The 22,456-nt window shown below is 41.8% G+C and overlaps 1 protein-coding gene across 1 annotated transcript in view; it reads right to left on the bottom strand.

Moving 5' to 3' along the window:
* LOC120913362 (cytochrome P450 2C8-like) overlaps positions 1–22,247 on the bottom strand; it is a 39,366-nt gene extending 17,119 nt beyond the window's left edge. Inside the window, exons 1-5 of the mRNA XM_040323242.1 lie at positions 22,017–22,247; positions 21,740–21,902; positions 16,892–17,041; positions 11,758–11,918; positions 9,578–9,754 (exon numbers count right to left, since the gene is read on the bottom strand). Coding sequence (XP_040179176.1) covers positions 9,578–9,754; positions 11,758–11,918; positions 16,892–17,041; positions 21,740–21,902; positions 22,017–22,196 — 831 coding nt within the window. The 5' untranslated portion in view covers positions 22,197–22,247. The remainder of the gene's footprint in view (positions 1–9,577; positions 9,755–11,757; positions 11,919–16,891; positions 17,042–21,739; positions 21,903–22,016) is intronic.
* Positions 22,248–22,456: the final 209 nt, after the last annotated feature.

Here is a 22,456-nt window from a genome sequence, read left to right on the forward strand (position 1 = left end):
ACAGAATTCCAGCAAACAATCGTCGGCCAGACCGTTTTCCAACGAACAACTGTTTCCTGGTCTTGCTTTAAAACAGTCTGCTGGAATCGTGTCCGTCAGACATGTTCGGTCGTCTGTACACAAAAGCAGCGTACAAAAACCCCGCGCATGCTCAGTCCAAATGAGGAGACGGGAGCGCTCGTTCAGGTAAAACTCGCGTTTCTTTGGGATATGGCACATTCGTCATTAGAAACCTTTTATTCTAGCAAGAGAACAATGTCTTAAAAAGGCGCACTAAACCACATTTTAAAGCCTCGTTTTATTAATTCTTCTCTTGCTAGAATAACCCCGTTCTCTTGCTGATGCAATTTCAATAGAGTTGTCCCATACTGAAATGTCACATTTCTTGCTTGTGATGTAATCCTTTAATAATGTTTTCTATGCCAGACGTGTGTTTTGGTTGGTGGTCCTCCATAATTTAGAGTAGTCATTTTTGTAAAGGAATGTGCATTTTTTTAATTTCTTTTTTTGTTTCTAGTTATGTCACCATTTAAACTTTTTTTTTTTTACATGTTTTTTTAAATTTTTTTTTTTTTTTTTGGTGTTTCATTAGAGAATATTAAACCATGTTGGCACACCAAATGTCCCCCCCCCCCCCCAAGGAGTGTGTCCTTTGTAAATTACCCATTGTATATTTATTAAAGGTTTGCTGCCTAATAATCCCCACAGTATATCAAACAATAGACATGTTTTCAAATGAAAGCAAAAGGCCTTTTATTCAGGCAAATGTCATCACAAAAAATAAAAAGAACAGCAGCACTAGAATAGATAGCAAACTATATGCAAACTTGCATTTCCAACATGGTGAAGGATAAACTTCCAAGCCTCAGGAGCCAAACACAAAAATATGAAGCAGCAGCACACAAACAAAGGAACCCAAACTGTGGTAGTACAAACAAGATGTCCTTTATGTGGAAGGAAATGGAAGGCAGAAAATCAACGTTTCCTCCTCTTTCCAGCCTTCCCTCCAGGCAGCCTTCCAGCGGATCGAACACGGGGTCTTGCAGGTGGGGTTGATGTGGCAGCAGGAGGATGGTGTTCCGCAAGCCGGGCCGGGTCACATAGCCCAGTGTCTGGGGTCAGCAGGCCCCTCTGCATCCACCAAAGGACCTGGTTCATCAGGGCCTTTGCCAGTCTTCTCTGGTCCTCCTCCCCTTCATTTAAATCATGGGCCAATGAGGCACTGAAGGCCTCTGTGGGGTTGAGGGGGGCCCTCATGATGGCGCTTGCCTCCTGGATCATGCGGAGGCTTGCCTCCTCCACAGGCCTCAACTGCCTCCTTCGGCCTGATGGCCTCACCTGGGGGGGAGAAGACTGGCTGGTGGTGGTTCTCCTGGCCGGGTGGACCTGCTGCAGGCCACTGGGCCCAGCCTCCTCCTGGCTGCCACTGACCCCGGCCTCCTCCTGGCTGCCACTGACCCCGGCCTCCTCCTGGCTGCCACTGACCCCGGCCTCCTCCTGGCTGCCACTGACCCCGGCCTCCTCCTGGCTGACAGACACCTGAGGATCTGCCACCTCCTGGCTGATCTCTTCTTCCTGTGTGGAAAAAAAAAGAATTTTTTTACAATTTCGCTAAATAAAACCACACTCATTTTCATGTTTTTCGTTCAGTATTTTCTGTTCATTATTACTTGAATACACTCTACTTCTGACCCCTGCAGTTGTCATCCCTGACACCTATTTGTCTGTACACCTTTTTGTTTGCTTTTTTCCAGCTTGGTTTTTTTTTTACAATATCTAATCATTAATCCACCAAGAATTATTTACGCCATAAATATAGAGGAAACTACTATACCTCCTCATCGAAGGGTGGCAGATCTGCATCTCTGTCAGCCAGGCCCTCTTCCTCCGACTCTGCAGGGCTGTGGTCATCTGGGGAATGTCCGCTGGAAGGTAGCATGGAGGAAAGGTTGGAAGAAAGACTGGACATCGTTTTCCTGCCTTCCATTTCGTCCCGCAAAAAAGCCATCTGTTTATAATACCACAGTTTGGGTTCCTTTGCTTGTCTTGCTGCTGCTCCCGATTTTTTGATTTTATTAGCTTTGTATGCTCTCCTGTATGTGCTTCTGAGGTTGGCAAGTTTATCCTTCACCATGTTGGCAGTGCATCCTGGCACCCAAGTTTGCATATAATTTGCTAGCTCTTCTAGTGCTGCCGCTCGTACCTCTTTATTGCAATATAACGAGTGTTTTGAATTCCACAGGATGGGCGTGTCCTGGTATTTTTGAAGTAAGGCCTCTATAGATTCCTTGCTTTGTAGGAGGTCCATTGCAATTTTTGCAAAATTATATTTCTTTTTGAGTCTAGATTACAAAAACATAAACCACAGAAAAATAAATATTCCAAAGGATCAGCGTTGACCTTGATCTAATATGTGTCTTCAAATTTATTACCTATATCTAATTCCAAACACAGTCTCTCTTGTTTAAACAATGATTGGCAGCTCGGCCGCATTGCTTGTACCAAACATTGATTTGCTAGATGCAGAGCCATTGTTCACATTGCAGTAAATATTTTAAATATATTAAATTAAACAATGCTTACAAATGACAGTTTTCATCTAGGCACTCTTTCATGTGTAAATCTCATACCCCTGACAATGGATGACATAAAAGACACTTCCTAATGACCTCTGTACAACCAACACTTGAACAATACTTTGCCTGATCTGAATACACCATTCAAAAACTTGTCAATGAGGTACAGCATTGTTCACATCTCTATTTTGTGAGGTGTCCAAAAGCATTTGGATACCAAAATAACATTGTGGTACCCCATAGACAGAATAGCTTAAAAAGGGTGCAACCAACAGCCCAAACCCCCATCCCATGTGTCTACATTTTCAAGGCCTCTGCTGATCACATTTTTAATTTCCTTACCTTCCTGTCTCTCGCTCCTCGTTTCTCACGCTCGCCTAATTACCGCGTAAGATGCATAATCACGGCGTAAACCTTTTAAACACTCCGCGTATTTATGAAACCCCGCCCTCGTCACCTTTGCGAGGCCCCTAATCAATGAGTTTAGGAAATATGGCGTTAACTGTGTATGTTCTGGATGCGCTCGAAGATTCTCCGCGTAACGGACGTAAACACGTTGTTTGCATTCTCTACACTCCGCGTATGTATTAAACGCCGCCCTCTTCTCCGCCCATGGCGTAAGAATTCATCTTTTCCACGCCCATAATCTCTGTGGGAAAGGAAAGATGGCGATGTCACACGAGTGGGCACGATGCTCTCATGCCACAAGTGAAGGGACAGAGGCAGGGACGTCCCGATCAAGGAAAAGAAGATATAAAGCCACTAATATGCGGTTCCAGGAAATGGTGGAGTTAGTTTACATCATGCGAAAAAAGGACTATGATGGTGAATTAGGGCCATACAAGACCCCTAACCGCCGAAAGGCACATATTATGGACAAGGTGGCGAGGAGAATGCAGAGGATGTTTGGGATCACCAGGTCCAAGGAACAGCTGAGGAAACGATGGTCAGACTTAAAATTGAGGGAGCCACATCAGATGAAGAAAATACTTAAAATTCTGCGTAAAAGTAAGTAAATATATATTGGGGTTGGGGGGGGGGGGGGGGTGGTGATTGTCTGCAATAATGTGTTGCCATGTATATTTCACCATCTGCCTCCTTGGCCTGCTTGTAATTTTAAAGACATGTTGTTATTTATTTTTTAGAACATAAATAACTACATATTTACAAACAGTGTTCTTAGTAAACAACGTAACATCACATAGTTTATCAGAAAGGCTCGGTTATTCCAGGAACAACACACCTGGACATGGCTCACTGGCCAAAAACTTTGTTTGTAAACATTGTGTAAAAGCTAGTTCTAGAAAAAAAAAGTATGAGAATGGGAAAGGCAAACAGGATTCATTCTAAAAACAGTGGTAATAAAGCAGATGTTTTCACATCTGCAATGCAGAGCACCTGTGTCTCCCCAAATCAAAAATGGGTTTTGGTAGGGTTTCCAGAAATACAGTTTAGGGGGGACATCCATGTGTGTCACTTTGCTAAAAAGGGGCAGGATCAGAGCTTGCCATATAGAAGTAATTGCAAAATGTAGGTTTGGTGAAAGATAAAAGTAACTAAATGAAAGCATCTTCTAAGCAATGTGTGCGATTTATGCTCTCCAATATCTGTGTGCTGATGAGTCTACATTTTTTTTGGTTTATTTCAGGGGAAAGAAGTCGCCAGCATTTGGAGGAGGCAGAGAGGGCCAGACAAGGCCAAAATCTGCCATCTCAACATGTGGAGGAGGAGGAGGATGTGGAAGGAGAAGAGGATGTGGAAGGAGAGGAGGATGTGGAAGGAGAGGAGGATGTGGAAGGAGAGGAGGATGTGGAAGGAGAGGAGGAAGGAAGAAAGGAGGAAGGAAGAGAGGAGGAAGAAGTAATTTTGGACTTAGAAGTCATAGCAGATGAAGGGCAAGTGGCGGAAGAACAATTTGGCGAATTGAAAGAAGGTGGATTGATGGATGAAGGAGGAGTCCAAGATGATGGGGAAGTGGTGGAAGAAGGAGGAGTGATTGAAGATGATGGGGAGGTGGTGGAAGAAGGAGGAGTGATAGAAGATGTCGAAGAGGTGGAAAGGAGAAGCCCATCAGGTCAGTGTCACCCTAGCTTGATTCAAAAAAACATATGTAGATAGGCCTCATTGAAAAATAATATTGTAAATGCCATTTTTTTTTTTTGTTTTAGGGGAGGAGGATGGTGTGCCAATATTTTCACGTGCAAGTGCTGCTATAATTATTCAGCAGGTAATGGAGTGCAGCACTGAAATGCACAATATGCGTGAAAGGATGTTTCTCATGGAACAGAATGTAACAAATGTCCTTTTGGAATGCAGCACGGAAATGGACAATATGCGGCAAAGAATGATGGTCATCGAATCTAATTTTAAGAACATTATTGACATGATGGGCCGTGTCAAAGACTGAAACACCCCCCGCCCATCCCCCGCCCCCACAAACATTTTTACAGTTTGAATAATGAATACGCCAAAATTTGAAGATACACACACAGTGTGCCAACATGTGCTATCTGCCATCACAGAATATCTAATGTCTGTGCTTTGTGGGTCCAACCCCCTCCTCCATCCTCAAGTAGTTGAGAGGAAGGGTTTGCTCCCACAAAACACAGACATTGATCACCCATGATGTCAGATAGCACATGTGGCCATTTGTCTGTTGAACCAATGACATTTGGCGAGTTTGCACTGAATGTGTGTATCTTCCAATTTTGGCGTGTTCCAGTGTGAAAGCACACCATGACTGACTGCTGTTGTGAGTTTTTATATTTTTGGAATTGGATTTTGTTACTTTTTGACCATGTTGAACATTTTGGGATACTATAAAGTTTAGACCATAAAGAATAAACAACGCCAAAAATTTTAAAAAATATATATATAGAATTATAAATCTCTCTAATCACTGAATTTAGTGAAGTAGAGATTTGACTCCAAATTCTCACCTAAAAATTTTCTTTTAGAAAAACACACCAAAAACAAAAAAAATGGTTAAAAAATTATTGTTTTTTGTGCCTAAAAAATATGGCCAAAAAAAAATTTAAGGCGGTAAACACCCCACCAAATATAATCTATATATATATATATATGTAAACAATAAATCTAACTATATTTGAGTAAAAAAAAAGTGAACTTGTTAATAAATGTATAATCTGCATAATATTTTTGGTTGAATTACCTGAAAAAAAAAAAAAAGTTTAAAAATTTTTTGAAGACTCCTAAGTACAAAAGCAGGGAGTAATGAAAAAAATATAAAATTATTTTTGGGGTCATGAACAAGCAAAAATTAAAAAAACTTGACCTCAACATTTACAAATGGAGTTGCTTCTTATTTCTAGACTCAATACCCTGTTTGTAGATGAGTGAATACTGTGCAAAATGTGGTTAGTTACTAAAAGTGGAGAAATCAATTATGCATTACAATTGAAGAAGTTAGTTAGAGAACCAGGAAGACAGAAAAAGAGAAAAAGCATTAATGACAAACAACTGTATAAAGTCCAATGGTCTAATTATTTATTATTTTTTAGAATATTCCTTTCTTTGGGGGCCGAATTAGAAAGAAATATGATCTGGCATAGCAATGGCCCCCCGACCCATGAAGTACTCAACATATTTGTCGCGTACCTCACGAGCTGATTGGGGGGCCAAGCCAGCGCGACCAGTGTCCAGCCCGGGAAGGGGATCTGAGGGTAGTCTTGCCTCAGAACCGATGTCGGGTAGGTACGTCTGGGAGTGCCTGCGTAAAAAGTTGTGCAAAATGCAGCAGGCAAATACAACGGTGTCCAATTTATATTCCGCCAGATGTATCGATGTCCTGAACAGGCGGAACCGGTTGGTGAGTATCCCAAAGGCATTCTCGACTACCCTCCGAGCCCTGGCCAACCGAAAATTAAACACACTCCTCTCTGAGGTGAGGGTCCTCTGGGGAAAAGGCCGCATGAGGTGAGGACCAAGCCCGAAAGCCTCGTCCGCTAGGAACACAAACGGAAGTCCTTCCACATTATCTTCATCTGGTGGCAATGCCAGACCACCAGCTTGGAGACGATCATAGAAATCAGTCCGTGCGAACACTCCCCCATCAGACATCCGGCCGTTCTTCCCCACGTCCACATATAGAAACTCATACTGTGCCGACACCACCGCCATCAACACAATACTATGATAACCCTTGTAATTATAATAGTAGGACCCCGAGCGGGGTGGGGGCACAATGCGGACGTGTTTCCCATCTATTGCTCCACCGCAGTTTGGAAAATCACACCGCTGGGCAAATTGGGAAGCCACAGACTGCCATTCCTGTGGTGTGGAGGGTAGCTGTGGGGACAAACAAAAAAAGAGATTTAGTACTTTGTAACAAATACATCCTACAAGCATCCTTGTGACAGTTCACAGTATTAAAATTGCATTAGAAAAATGTGCATGGAGAATTTGGGAAATGAAATATATAGGGCCACTTCATTAAGAGACTCCACAGCCCTCTGATGGGGACAATAAAAGTTTGAAGGGGGGGGGGGGGGACACAAAAACCAAAAAGTCCTGTTTGAAAAAATGGCAAGGTGGGTTTGTCCCTAGGATAGCATGCTGGACAGGTTAATATTGGGTAAGGGACAAATATGCAGGTAGGCCAAGAATAAAACATGTAAAGCTGATATCAACATGCATAGGGAGAAAAGGTAACGTTAGTTAAACACACAGCATATCTGGGAAAATAAAAATAAAGTTAGTTGGCCACATTATTAGAGCCAGGAAACTTACCTTAATATACTCCTCATGCATAACTTTGATGATGGCAGCACACGTGTCCGGTATGATGACCCCAAGCGCCTGCGGAGAGATGCCTGTCGAGAACTTGAGGTCCTGCAGGCTCCTCCCAGTCGCCAGGTACCGCAACGTGGCAATAAGCCTCTGCTCGGCCGTGATGGCTTGGCGCATCACAGTGTCCTGCCTCGTGATATAGGGGGACAGAAGATCCAGCAGACGGTTGAATACGGGGTCCGTCATGCGGAGAAAATTCCTAAAGTCATTAGGATTATTCTCCTGGAGTTCCCTAAGCAGAGGCATATGTGAGAACTGGTCACGCTGGCGCAACCAATTCTTGGTCCAGAAACGCCTCCGCCCCCTGTTTCTGGCCAAAGTACTGGACAAATGAACATATCCAGCAGCCATCCCAAAAACAGCACCAACTCGCGAAAATTGACGCTGCTGCTCCATCATGGCTTCAAACCGGCCGGCTGGTCAGTCAAGAACACACTGAAACAGAAAGCACTCGCAAATCCAGCACTACCTGCGACAAACGCGTGACAAACAGATACGAGCGCACAGGATGCAACTGCTAAAGCAGAAACAACCTGCTTGCCTATAGCCGAATGACAACTACGTTACCGCAAGCACACGCACTGAACCCGTGAATACACGCTGTCAAAGCCTGGAGACCGAGAAGCGCGAATCAGCTCTAACCAAACCTTCACTAACACGAGCAAACACGTAACTAGCAAAAGAGGAACAGAGGGCGGCGCCATTAACTTTGGTCTTCCCCTTTATAGTGACGTCGTACGTAGTTTACGTGCACGCGTTCCGGTACGACGGGAATTTGGTCCGCTGGTGTGTACACGCCAGCGGAACAAAACACAAATCAGCCTTGTACGCCGGAAACTGTCGGGCAGACAGTTTCCAGCGCACAGATCCGGTCGTGAGTACAAGGCCTTAGAGGCAACGTACTATAAAAAAAAACTTCCCACCCTCCCACCCTGTGGACAATAGACTTGTAGGTGGTTGTAATGGCATGGCGATTGGGGTCTTTGGAGGCGTCCACATTTTTTGTGCAACATCAGAGTAAGGACCCTTGTATGGTATGGCGTCCTCGGTGTAATCTCAGTTAACAGTGGGTTTACCGGGAAATTGTGGAAATGAAGGTGTCTGCAGAAACTTGGGATTGTCCTCGACATGGTGTACTTCAGCTGAGGACCTTTAAGTGGTTCTGCAGACACAAATTTGTGATTGGTTCATTAGTGCTTCCAAGGACCTTTAAGTGGTTCTGAGGACCTTTAAGTGGTTCCGCAGACACAAATTTGTAGTTGGTTAAGTAGTGCTTCCAAAGATCGGCAACCTTGGTCATTATCGTTGTTATATTTCTGTTCAAAGAAATGTTTATATGTTGTGTATTGTTAATAAATGGCCGCTACGGCTAATTTTAACTCCAAAAGTGTGTCGTCTTATTATTTAGTTATAAGGGGCAGGTGGGTTTCACAGGGTCATAGTGGTCTAATGAGGCAGGTAATTTATGATATTTGGTATGCCTTAGTCATGTATTTTCCTGCATGACAACAGATACGTGCTCCTAACAACAGCAATGCATAGCTTGCCATTGGCCAAAACAAAAAATGCATATAAAAAAACACACATAAAAAACATGCCACAAAAAAAAATGCAGCAAAAACACAGCAACCGCACAAGCATAGATGTGAGCCTTAAGCCGGCCATAGATGGATCGAATTTCGTCCAGACATTTATTGACTTCCATACTGTTGGATTTTTTGAATGTGATTACTGCAGGCGGATATAGCCACCAGCAGTAGTCGTCATGCTGTGCTGGCCAGGAAGGCTTGCCGCTGGCAGAACACAATAGCTCTGTGGGAGCAATTCCTCCACCAACACTGACTGTGTTGATGGGGGAATCAAGCGATTTTCTTTTCTGCAAACCCAAGGTTGCAGGAAAGAAAATCACATCATCTATGGCTTGCTTTCGGCAGGAAGTCAGCAACCTTGCTGAATACTATATCTGTAGATCTTTAATTAGTTAAAAGATCAACAGATCCCATCAACGTATTTAAAAAATTCTATTTCCATGCACAGTTTGTCTGCCATCTGAAAATATTCTATAGGTTATCTGCTAAAAGTATTTTTACTACCTAAAATATTACTAGTTCCAATTTTTCTCTAGACCCAACATAAAAGACAAATGTTTCCCGATCATTCCATCACCAGTTTCAGTCAATTCCTAGACTCACCTCTTCCATCTTTATGAGGAAACAGTCTATGAAGTCCTGTGGATTGTTCTCATCCAGAACCTCTCGGTGGGACTTCACTGTCTCCCTTATAAATGCCCTCAGCTTTTCAAAATTCATAAACATTTTCTGATGGGGTCCAGGAAGTTTGCTGGCCAATTTTGGGAACATGCCCACAATCTAAAACAAAAATGTGGTTTTAATTTAGAATGTTAATAAATCCACCTGCTCTGAATTATTTTAACAAGATAAATAAAATCACAATGTTGGCACTTTCTCTGTAGGGTGTCATGTCATTGGATACATTGGATTGGATGATTTATTAGATTCTATTGAGGAAGGTTGATAGATTTTTGGCCAGTTTTAGGACAAGTGTTTGGTATGAATCCAAGATATCACCAGCACACCATGTTTAAGTAAACAGACAGGATATTTTAATGTCACCAACTGAAATCTGTGATGATTCAAGGCCACTAAAAACCTCTTTCTCAGGCTTGATTCACACGTTCTTTGCAAATTTTCCCTCGGTTTTCACTGTGAATTTCCAAAGCAGCTATTCAGTGGTTTAGCTACAATTTAAATGTGGTTCAGATGCAAATTTTTGGAGTTGGTGGCCACCAGTGTCTTTATCATTAGCTAGTTGTTAAGCAGCGGGCTGGGAAGCCGGTCTCCACGTTCTTAACAACGGATGACTCATTAGCTGTCAGCTGGGTTCCCCACTGACAGTTGAATGTGGTGCATGATTACTTATGCGCTGCTATATAAGATAGAAAATAAAATTGTGCAATCAAAGGAACCGCTGCACCACTGTCAATGGTAAACCACCTACCACTCAAAGTGATTATATAGAAAAAATAATGGTGCGCTGTTCAAAAAATTTAAACGTGAATACACAAATACTGTAGATACCGTGTACTGTTCCGTATAACACTGTGCTCAGTGATACCATACACATTATACAGTGAGATGTTAGTGATAATAAACATTCAAAGGAAAATAAATAAATAATTTATAAATATAAAAAATTATTTATTTACTTTTGGATGTTTATTATCACATCTAACTGTATAATACGTATGGTATCACTGAGCACAGTGTTATATGGACCAGTATCTATTTGTGTATTCATGTTTTTATTTGTGCACCAGTCATTTGTCTATGTAAAAAAAACATTGCCACAAAAAAAGTGAAAAAAATTGTATGGATTTTGAGGGGAACCCCTACGCCAATTTTTTTAAAAAGAAAGGTGTTGGGTCCCCCCTAAAATCCATACCAGTCTCTTTTCCGAGCATGCAGCCAGCAGGCCAGGAAAGGGGGGGTGATTAAACCCCCCCAACCATACCAGGCCACATGACCTCAACATCGGGAGACACTTTGGGGCAGGGGGTTCCTGCCCCTCCACCCCAAAGCACCTTGTCCCCCTGTTGTGTTGTTGGGGACAAGGGCCTCTTCCCCACAACCCTGGCCGGTGGTTGTGGGGGTCTGCGGGTAGGTGGCTTATCGGAATATGGAAGCCCCCTTTAAAAAGTGGGCCCCCAGATCCCGCTTTCTCCATGACAATGGATCTACACCAGGGGGGGGGGGCATTTTATTTTTTACATTTTTGAATAAAGGACTTGTCAAAAACTTGTGTTCTGTCTTTACTTACTTTTTACACTTTTTTGGTGAATGGGTAGAGGTATTTTGTACCCCATACTCATTTACATAGGGGGGCAGGATCTGGGGGCCCTTTGTTAAAGAGGGCTTCCAGATTCCAATAAGCCCCCTGCCTGCAGACCCCCACAACCACCGCCCAAGGGTGTGGGGAAGAGGCCCTTGTCCCTATCAACATGGGACAAGGTGCTTGGGTGTGTGTGGGGGGAAAGCTCTTTTTTTCCATTTATAAATGATGTCTATGGAGTGTTAATGTACAGTCACTTCTAACACTGGTTTCATCTCAAAAAATCAAGCACACCCAGTTGCTAGTTCTTCCAACCATGGTCACCCTGCAGTTTCTGCTGCTACCCATAGATGCGAAGATGGATTCTAAACCAAAATAATATGGATCAGGTGACAATTACTTTACTTTTCTCAGTAGACTTTAGACATTAAAACAAGTATCATGGGTTTATAAAATGCACTTCAATGGAAAACACATTGCAGATGTCCAAGATTGTCCTCCTGCTTTGCCTCTATATATTCACCTGACCAGATCTGGAGTTTATACCACTGAAGACCTCTCTGATATATTCCAGAAGGGTCATAAACTTCTTGTCCTCATAGTCATATCTCTTTCCGAACACAACAGAGCAGATGACATTGGAGACAGCTAATCCCAGCAGATATGTTGGGTCAAATGGAGCGTCTGTTGTGAAAGAGAAAAAGCTAGTCATTCTTTAAAGGGATATACCGCCATATAAACTTGAGTTGAAGAAGATGAAAGCAAGTGCGCAAAACTTTACAAAATTCCTGAGTACTCAGCTTTACCAGGCAGCAAGAGGACCCATCTTTGTTTTTAGTTTAAATCTAGTAACAAGGCAAATCTGGATCATATGCAGAAAGACGTCAACTCATACAACATTCACAGAATGTATTTAACTACTTCAATACTGGGCACTTTCACCCCTTTCCTGCCCAGGCCAGTTTTCAGTGTTGTCATACATTGAATGACAATTGCGCGGTCATGCAACACTGTACCTGTATGAATTTTTTATCATTTTTTTCACACAAATAGAACTTTCTTTTGGTGGTATTTAATCACTACTGGGTTTTTATATTTTGCTAAATAAACAAAAAAAGCCTGAAAATTTAGAAAAATAAAACGCATTTTCTTTGTTTTTGTTATAAAATTTTGCAAATAAATAATCATTCTTCATGAATTTAGGTCAAAATGCATACTGCTACATTTCTTTGGTGAAAATAATCCAAATCAATGTTTATTATTTAGCCTGTAGGAAAGTTAGAGAGTATGGTATATACTGCATCTGAAAGTCAATCAATCCTGATGCACTGATGGCCTGTCTCATTTCTTGAGGCCCAAAATGTCAGGAGAGTAAAACATATTCCCCAAATGACCATTTTTTTTTAATTAGACAGCCCAAGGTTATTAGTAAGAAGCATGGCAAGTTTTTTAAAAGTTGTTAATTTTTGTCACACTTTTTTGGAAAAATTTTATTTGTATTTTTTCACATAATTTTTCATGCTGTCACAAGTGCAGTCCAGAGTTATCATATACCCATAATGGAGGTGATAAGGAACGCTGACTGACATGTAAAAAAATATATATCATTTTTTATTATTACTTTTTTTTTTACATACTGTGATTGCTAACAGTGAATAGCACTGTTATGAACAAACACATTTTTCTGAAATAAATCAATTAGTTCAATGTTTACTATTGTGATTAGCTGTAATTGGTACAGATGGGCTGTGATTGGCCTTGTCTGTATCACGTGACCAACCACAGAGATCGACACAAAGTACCCAATAAATGGCATGAATGGAAGTCTTTCAATGTGTACAATTGTCATGTGATCTGCTGTGATTGGTCACCCCAATCACATGGTGTGACGGATCTCGGATACCCCAGGTGGGCACATCCGCCAGACCTGTGTCTCCTGTCCTCCAAATGCACCTGCAGCCTGAAGATTCGCCATAACCAGCCCTTAACCCCTCAATCATGAGACAATCCACACAGGTGTTGAGGGTTAAACATGCAGAGCATAAACTGTTTATTAAATACAAAACATACACTTTTACATATGGTTAGGGACACTCCCCTTAGCCTTGTCATAGAGGGGAGGGGGTAGGGGACAAGAAAGAACCAATGGGAACAGAACACTTGTACATTGAAACAGACTACAGTTAAACATAATGAGATTATGGTAAGCAGGCAGCCTCTCAATACACATCCCCCGCGGAGAGGTGTCTCCAGTCCAGACCATTGTCTATGTGCCATGAACCAACACAATTAGACACAGGAACAAGAGGGGGGGGGGGGATGGGGTAGAAGGGATGTACGGTAGCATTACATTACATTATCTCAAAGCCAGCTTGTCTCCAGTCTCTTCTGGGCCATAATCTGTGGGTAACAGTCTAGCCCACAGTCTCTTCCAAAACACACAGTGATAGTGGGTTCTGTCACACATGGTACCTGTAGCTGGCAGCATTGGGTGACATATATCTGCGGCCTGTTTTGGGGAGGATGTCATTTTACTATAGGCTGGGTGGGAAGCAGTTAAAAGAACTGATAATCTTCCAAATGATCAAATAGAGAGTAAAAATCAGACAAAAAAATACTGCTTTCAAATCGATCATACGATAATCTGATCATTGGTACACAGCTTTTGGGAGCTGATCACGAGAGGTTATGCAAAATTATCCAGCATGAAAATCTTATCTTAAATCCCCCGGCGGAATTCAAATTCCGCGGCTAGGGGGAGTGTAGTATTTAAATCAGGTGCGTCCCCACGCCGATTTAACTGCGCATGCGCCGTCCGCGAATTTTCCCGGCGTGCATTGCTCCCAATGACGTCGCTAGGACGTCATTGGTTTCGGCGTGAGCGTAACTTGCGTCCAGCGCTTTTGTGAATCGACGTACGCAAACGACATAACATTTCAAAATTTGACGCGGGAACGACGGCCATACTTAACATTGGCTGCGCCTCATAGAAGCAGGAGTAACTATACGCCGAAAAAAGATGAACGCAAACGACGTAACAAAAAAGCGCCGGGCGGTCGTTCGTTTCGGAATCGGCGTATCTCCTCATTTGCATAATCGTTGCGTAAATAAACCGAAACGCCACCTAGCGGCCGGCCTGGAATTGCAGCCTAAGATCCGACGGTGTAACACAGTTACTATGAATCAGTCGCATAGATACGACCGACGAAACTCAGAGAAACGACTGTGTATCAGGAGATACACCGTCGTATCTCTTTGTGAATCTGGAACTTTGTTTTTATTCAAATCTACAATATAAAATGCCTGACACTTGGTGGAGATGGAAAGAAGCAGCAATTCTTTGGGGCAGGGTTTAAAGGAAACTGTAGATGCGGAATTAAGTATTTTTGAACAGTATGTATTTATATGAACCATTATTGATTTCTGCATTTGCAATATAGAGATTGAGAATTGAAATCTTCCCCAACCCTGAGGAAGGAGATAAAACAGACTCTGAAACGTGTTGGTTGAAGGATATCTCTTCTGTATTGTCAATCATTTTACAGTTGGTGCACTCTTAAGCCATGAATAAGCACTGATTTTGTGCGAAACTTCGGCTGTCCCCTGTTTCTGTTGCTGTGATCTGGTAATGCTTTTGCTGTTCATTTAATAAAAGACAACCTGTACGGTTTTTGGAGTGCGGCCATCCATCCTTCATTCAACCTTTATATTGGTGCACTCTTAGTTACTTATTGCTATATACTATTTTTAATAATGTGTTATTAATAAATTATTTTTCTACTCTACTTCACGATTGTTATATGAGTTTAAGTGCCCCTAATGTCCAATTCCAAGGGGAAATGTGTTTCTTGTTTCTAGTTTAGGATGCAGCACTATATGAAGTAATCACTGATACCCCCCATAATGCACTAAACTGTACTGCATTAAACGGAAGAAAACGCACTGAAATATACAGCATTAAATTTGCAGTAACACACTGAACTGTACTACGTTAAACAGAAGATAATGCACTGAAATATAAGGCGTTAAACTTGCAGTAAGGCACTGAACTGTACAGTGTTAAACTTGCAGTAACACACTAAAATATACTGCGTTAAGTGTGCACTAACGCACTCAAATATATACAGCGTTAAACTTGCAGTAAGGCACTGAACTGTACAGTGTTAAACTTGCAGTAACACACTAAAATATACTGCGTTAAGCATGCACTAACGCACTCAAATATATACAGCTATAAACTTGCAGTAATGCACTGAAATATACAGTGTTAAACTCACAGTAACAAAATAAAATACACTGTGTTAAACAGTCACACTGACTGAAATATCCCTACATTCACACTAATGTAAAGATGAATGGTCGCATGACAGTGTCCAATCATGGCTCCGATAGTGCTCTGTGCCCTGTTAGAGCAAAAACTTTCATTGCTTTAGCCAATCAGGGCTTTCAATGCATTGTGTGGTGGCGCTATGCATTGTGGTCATTCAGCAGGCCAAACAAACTGTCAAACGCCCTGATAATTTAGTTGTTCAGTGAACAGGCAAACAGCCAATGTTCGCCCAAACTCATGCTCGGGCCGAACCATTCGCCCATCCCTAGTCAGAAGCAATATTGCAAATGAGCTTCAGCATAGCTCCCAACTGTCCCTGATTTCGAGGGACTGTCACAAATTTGGAGCAATGTCCCTCTGTCCCTCATTCCTCCTCATTTGTCCCTCATTTTTATCTGATCTATGTAGATTTATATAAAATGCACTTTTATCTATCAAAAAGTGTTTCCCAGTGCTAAACCTTTCATCTGATTTCTAAATTGCTGCATTTGTAAATTCAAAAAGCCAATATAAAGGAATAGTAGTGGTAAAAAAAGCACTTGTGGGTTTAACCAATCTTGTTTTTTTTGTACAATTCTCCTTTAAGGGGGCGTGGCAAGGGTGTGTGCCTAATACCTGCATACTTTTCCTGATAGGTGTCGCTCATTCCCATCTCAAAAAGTTGGGAGGTATAGGTTCAGGAACATACATACACTGCATAATAATGACAGCTGGACAAACATAAACATGGACTCTTCACCAGTCATGCCTCTGTGAATCAATCACTGCATGGCATAGTCTCTATAAGACTCTTTTACAACAGAAAGCAAGCTGAGAATCACCACTTCAGTAAAATAGCGGAGAATGGCTACTTGTGATTATCCTCATAAACAGCATCCCTCACAGTGAAGTCCAGGGAGCTCTGGCAGCACAGGTGAACAGTTGGAGGGATCCAAGACCAAAGAGCGATGGCCCCACTGTAACTGGAGTACTCTGGTAAAAATCAGGAACGGGTCTCCTCGAGATGCTGGGTGTTATTAAGTTCTGACCTAGCCTACTCACACACCAGTTCTGACTGTGGAAGGCCTCTCACCTGGCTGCAGATCATTTACCCAGCTACCTCTGTCTCATCAGATGTGGCCTTTCTGAGCTGCAGAGGGATGAAGGGTGAGGAATTGATACCTACTTGGCATGTCCAGGAAGCCAGTGAGTTGTGGGAAATGGGCAATGTATGTCTTAAGGTACAAAGAAAGGAAAGGAAACCAATTGATTTCCTTTTTTTTCTACCATGCATCTGAAGAATGACAGCTGGGAATAATTTCAAATTGACATAATTTCTGCCACCTACCTTTCTCTTTCATGAATTGCTCTCTCAGGTTTTGAGCTTCTTCCTGAATCCTTTCCTCAATACTTCTTTTCCCCATTCCAAAATTTCTCAAGGTCATCAAAGCAAAGCGTCTCATCGTCTTCCATCTTTCTCCATTAACCATGACAATCCCTAGAACAATGCAGGAGAGTGTTGTCTACACATTGCACTGGACAAAAATTGATGAAATCTGGCTGAGTGAATTTTATAGATGCAGCTCCTGAGACTAGACAAGTGGCCCCTTTTTAAAATATATTAATTAGAACATATTAATGGTGCCCAGATTCTGGATTTACAGGTAGATTGAATATTTGTGGTTATTTATTACAACCCAATCACCCTTTTATTTCCCGCAGCTTAAAAAAATGCAGCTAACCAAAGTGGATGGGGTTGATTTACTAAAGACAAACAGACTTTGCATCTTGCAAAGTGCAGTTGCTCCTAAGATTAGTAAATGAGCAGAAGTTCTGCTGACTTCCATCATGTGCAAGCAAAAATGCATATTTTTTTTAATTTTCCTTGCATGTGATTGGGTAATTTTTGCAAAGTGAAGCTTTACCTCATTTACTAAGCTCTGGAGCAACTGCACTTGCAAAGTGCATAGTCTATATGCCTTTAGTAAACCCCTATATGTCCCACTGCTCGAAGAAGCTGCAAGTTTTGGTTCTCACTAGAACATGCGAACAAACCAAAAATGTATACAAACACCGTTAAAGTCTATGGGATATTAACGGGTGCAGGAAGGGCCCTGCTGTTAAATATTATTTAAAAAAATGTAATAATATGACTCAGTCAACAGGTGTCGAAAAATTGGACCTTGGGTGTTGGTGGTGCCAGAACACTGTAACCATGGGTGTCCGCAGGTAGGGGTAAGGGGGGGGACAAGTGACCCCCCTGGAATCAGCAAGGGGCCGCATCTGTAGCTGTGCTGGCTCTCTGTGTTGAGATCTGTGTCATTGAGCTTACAGAGTTCTTTACTGCCACTTCTGGCTGCTTCCTGTATGTGTACCCCTTGTGTTTGCTTTGCTGCCTGTTGTATTTTCACAGGGACATGTGGAAACAGGACTTGGGAGAAGAAAGATCACCTTACAAATGGGGGCTGTGAGTTAAGGGAGGAGGCTGTTTGTGTAGGGGGGGGGGTAGATCGGTGTGTTTACAGATGTGTGTGGGGGGGCCTGACATATTAACAGATGAGGGGGCAGCTGAGTGCATACAGGTATGATCAGTGAAGATGGATGCCAGATATAGGAAAGATCATATCATCTGTCCTGTCCTGTATACAGCTATATGCACCCAACTTCCTTCCTGCATTCCTCCATCATCACTGACTGCAGATATACATCACCTGTCCTGTGTATATATAGCTGTATACAGAATAGATGATAGATGATGTATATCTGCAGTCAGTGATGATGGAGGAAGGTCTCTATATACAGGTAGCTGTATATACCCACCTTCCTTCCTGTATATACAGATCTTCCTCCATCATCACTGACTGCAGATATACATAATCTATCCTGTATACAGCTATATACACCCCCTTCCTTCCTGTATATATTAATACCACCCACCCCCTACAGGCCACATTTGATGGGCACACTGAGGCTGCAATTGATGGGCACAGTGAGGCTGCATATGATGATATGATGTTACTCTTGTTGGGGCGCAGGATAGGGCCCTGCTGTTAAATATTATTTCAAAAATTACAGGGGCAAAAAAATTGGGTCTTGGGTGTTGGTGGTGCCCTAAACCAAAAATATTGTTGGAAGCTAGCATCATCAAGATTCAGGAGGAAAAGGATAGGCAGCATAGGCAGCCATTAAGGGATCCTAGATCTATAGCAAATTCAATCAGTTATATCAGCATCAGGTGCTTGATAGCTGCTGATCAAGGACTGATTATTTTTTTTATAAATGTGAGCCTATCAATGGAGTCTGTGGACAGGCTCACTCTTTGATCCATTGCAAACCCGAAGCACTGATTCCTTCCATAACGGAAGGAATCCATCACAGAAGAGTCAATGGAGGGCACCAGGGAACATCGTATTGGGTTTGGTCCCCAGTAAATGACTTAAAAGCACAGAACACTATTTTTGCTATAAGGCAAAGGAGTCCCGCACATCTGGTGAGTTTGGGTTTTTACACCACTCTAGCTGGTGGAAGTATTGACATTGCACTAATAAGGTCTATATTGCACTTTTAACACTTTATGCACTTTACCTTTGTCCCTCTATTTATGAATGCACTTTATCTTTGCACTTTAATAATACAATGTAAATATAATTGGTACATATAAGCATGCACAAAAGCGAGCAATGTAAATTTACTGTGTTTTTATTTATTCATCAAAGGTTATAGATTTAAAAGTATAATACCAGTATTGCCAAAAGAGCAATCAGTATATAGGAGGGGCAGGTGCAGTCCATTTGCTATTCAGTTTTAAATTTGCCCTACTAGTGTGATAATATTGGACAGCAGCAGCCCAATTTTATTGATACATAATACCAAGGCGTGAGTTTTTTTTTTTAACCATATAATCTTCCTATAGCCTAGGCCATCTTTACGTAGAGCAACAATTCTTTTTTTCAGATCCTCAGAGAGTTCTTTGCCATGAGGTGCCATGCTGAACTTCCAGTGACCAGTATGAGAGAGTGAGAGTGATAACACCAAATTTAACACACCTGCTGCCCATTCACACCTGAGACCTTGTAACACTAACAAGTCACTTGACACTGGGGAGGGAAAATGGCTAATTGGGTCCAATTTGGACATTTTCACTTAAGGGTGTACTCATTTTTGTTGCCAGCGGTTCAGACATTAATGGCTGTGTGTTGAGTTATTTTGAGGCAACAGCAAATTTACACTGTTATACAAGCTGTAGAATCACTACATTACAGTGTAGCAAAGTGTAATTTCTTCAATGTTGTCACATGAAAAGATATAAATATTTAAAAAAATGTGAGGGGTGTACTCACTTTTGTGTGATACTGTATACACATTCAGGGGCCGTGATTGTAGGGTTTAGGGAAATAGACTGACCTACAACAAGTCATCCCTATTTCCCTTCATACCTGAGCAGATAGATCACCCCTGAGCCAGCTAAGTTGGTTGAAACTGTGATATTTGTAATTTGCATGTGTATTTGTGATATACTGCTCAATAAAAGAGTTGGTTATATTTAACTAACTTGATTATATTATTAGTATGTTTGCTTTATGATAAAAAAAAGTCTTTCAGTAAAAATACTTTTTGGTTCACTACAGCTTGTGTCCATCTATTATTGGGTCTACAGTAAAATGTATTTACCGGGTGTGCCAGAGGGGCTGAGACTGTTCATGGAGTCGAGAGGCAGAGCAAAGAACCTAACGTTCTCAAGTGTCTCTTTCAGGGGTGGCCCTACATATGAAATTTTACAATTATAATTGTTTTATTATTTTACAGTATTAAGGCTGTATTCATTTTCTGAATTGTTAACAAAAATCAATGTAGAACCAACCCCGGGCACTGGTTGCCTTGACCTTGCAAGTCCTCTGACACCTCTGTCACTCTGGGTTCTGACATTTTCTTTTTATAAACAAGAACTTAAAGACCCACACACATGTAAAGAAAACCAGATCGATTTTTTTACTGGCAGATTAAAGATAATGAGCTCAGCAATAAAGAGTTTGTAACATGCAACAGGTAAAACACAGCCAATAAACTTGGTGGTGAAGCCAATTAAGAAGTAGGCAATTGGAACACGTCAAACATACCATTTGTAGAATTTAACCCTGTACAGGGTCTATGGCTACAGGCCAAAAGGTATAGAGGAGTGGCAAGGATTCCGTCAAAGCACTAACTTTAATCCCCCGCTACCACAGTCCCAGTAATGTGCAACTCTACATACAAACAAAACAAACACTTTGAAGTTCTTTCACCTATTCTCTAACAGAGTAGTTGGTTAATATGTAGGCCTTGGTAGGCACTGAATGTTCCTAACTCATGGGTCTGTGAGTGCATGTTGGTCTGTGAGTGCATGTCGGTCTGCGTGTATTGTCTTGTTGAGTACCTGTGTATTAGTGTCAGGAAGCTAGTTATTAGGTAATTTGGACAGGGTATAATCCCCAATCCTCATTAAATTAGTAGGTACGATGCCCGGCGGGTGTGGAGAAGTGACTCATGTGTCATCGAGGGTAAATACTGCTGTGCAAATTGTAAGCACATTGTTTCTTTAGAAGCCCATGTTCTGAATATGGGGAAGCAACTGTCAGCACTGAGAAGACCCTCCATACTATAGGAGAGCCGGTAACATACCCGGTAGGTGCCGGCAGGGGCCAGCACAGAGACGGGTGGAGACAAAGAGGTGCAGGCACAAGAAAATAGTAGATGGGTAGCTGATCCAGGGCTGGATGCATGAATGAGGATGCATGAATCTATCTATGGTATTTAGAGAGTGACAGAAGAGGGGGGTGGCGCTCCTGCACCCTTTATGGACGCACCGCCGCTGCTATCCAAGGTTTCACTTACCTCTTTATAAAAATAAATCAGATTTGTTTGGTCTTTCATGAATCCATACTGTCTGTTGCTTAAAATATTTTTTCCAGCAAGAACTCATCTGTGTGGTCTTTTCTTAAACTCTCCAGTATCTTCCCAAATATAGACATTAAACTAACAGGTCTATAGTTAGTCAGTAAAGACTTTGTTCCCTTTTTAAATATAGGCACACATTGGCCCTACACAAGCTTTCCCAATCAAAGACTACATAAAATGCATGAGCACTGAGGTACCCTCTATGAAGCATGCACCACAAGATATTTAAAGAAAAAAATGTTTATCATAATTCTTTACTTACCATAATTTTTAAATAACAAAGTGAGGATATCAAATTCTCCCCTGTTGCTGAACACATCACTGTGATCCACCAATGCCTCCTTCACCGCATCATATCCAACCAGAACAACCACCGGCATGTTGGTCAGGTAGCAGGTATACACAGGTCCATAGGTCTCACTTATCTGTGTGCCAGGATAGGATATGTTGTGCCCAGAATGAAAGAATATAAAGTGAAAAGACTGCTGTTAATCATTCCTTTCATCACCAGTAATAATGAACATACAAAAAAGTGCTACCTTTACAAAAGCTTTGGGCATTTCTGAGATACTCAGCTGTATTACATTTCCCAGGAGAGGCAGAGGTGTGGGCCCTGGGGGGAGATTACTGTGCTTTATCCTTCTCCACCATGACACAAGGTAAATTAGTAGAGTGACTCCAGTAGCCAGCAGAAGTGTCGTCCCCACTCCCAGCGCCATGCTTATGGTAACTAGTGCAAGTGTCTGAGTCCTGTCCTGTCCTGCCTGTTTGTATTATGAGCTTTGGACTCCGGAACTCTTTCTCATAAAAAATGGGTATGACATAAAACAAGGGAGTGTGCAAGGGATTGGTGCTGTTCACAATTTATTTATGGCCTGGAGCCAAAGGGGCCTCACTAGGGAAGTTGTGTGCATGTAAAGATTACACAGAAACAGTTATACCTAATTTTAAAGATTGTCTTGATTATACAACACTGACT

This window comes from Rana temporaria, chromosome 9 (assembly GCF_905171775.1).
Source record: "Rana temporaria chromosome 9, aRanTem1.1, whole genome shotgun sequence".
In the NCBI taxonomy this organism is placed as follows: Eukaryota; Metazoa; Chordata; class Amphibia; order Anura; family Ranidae; genus Rana; species Rana temporaria.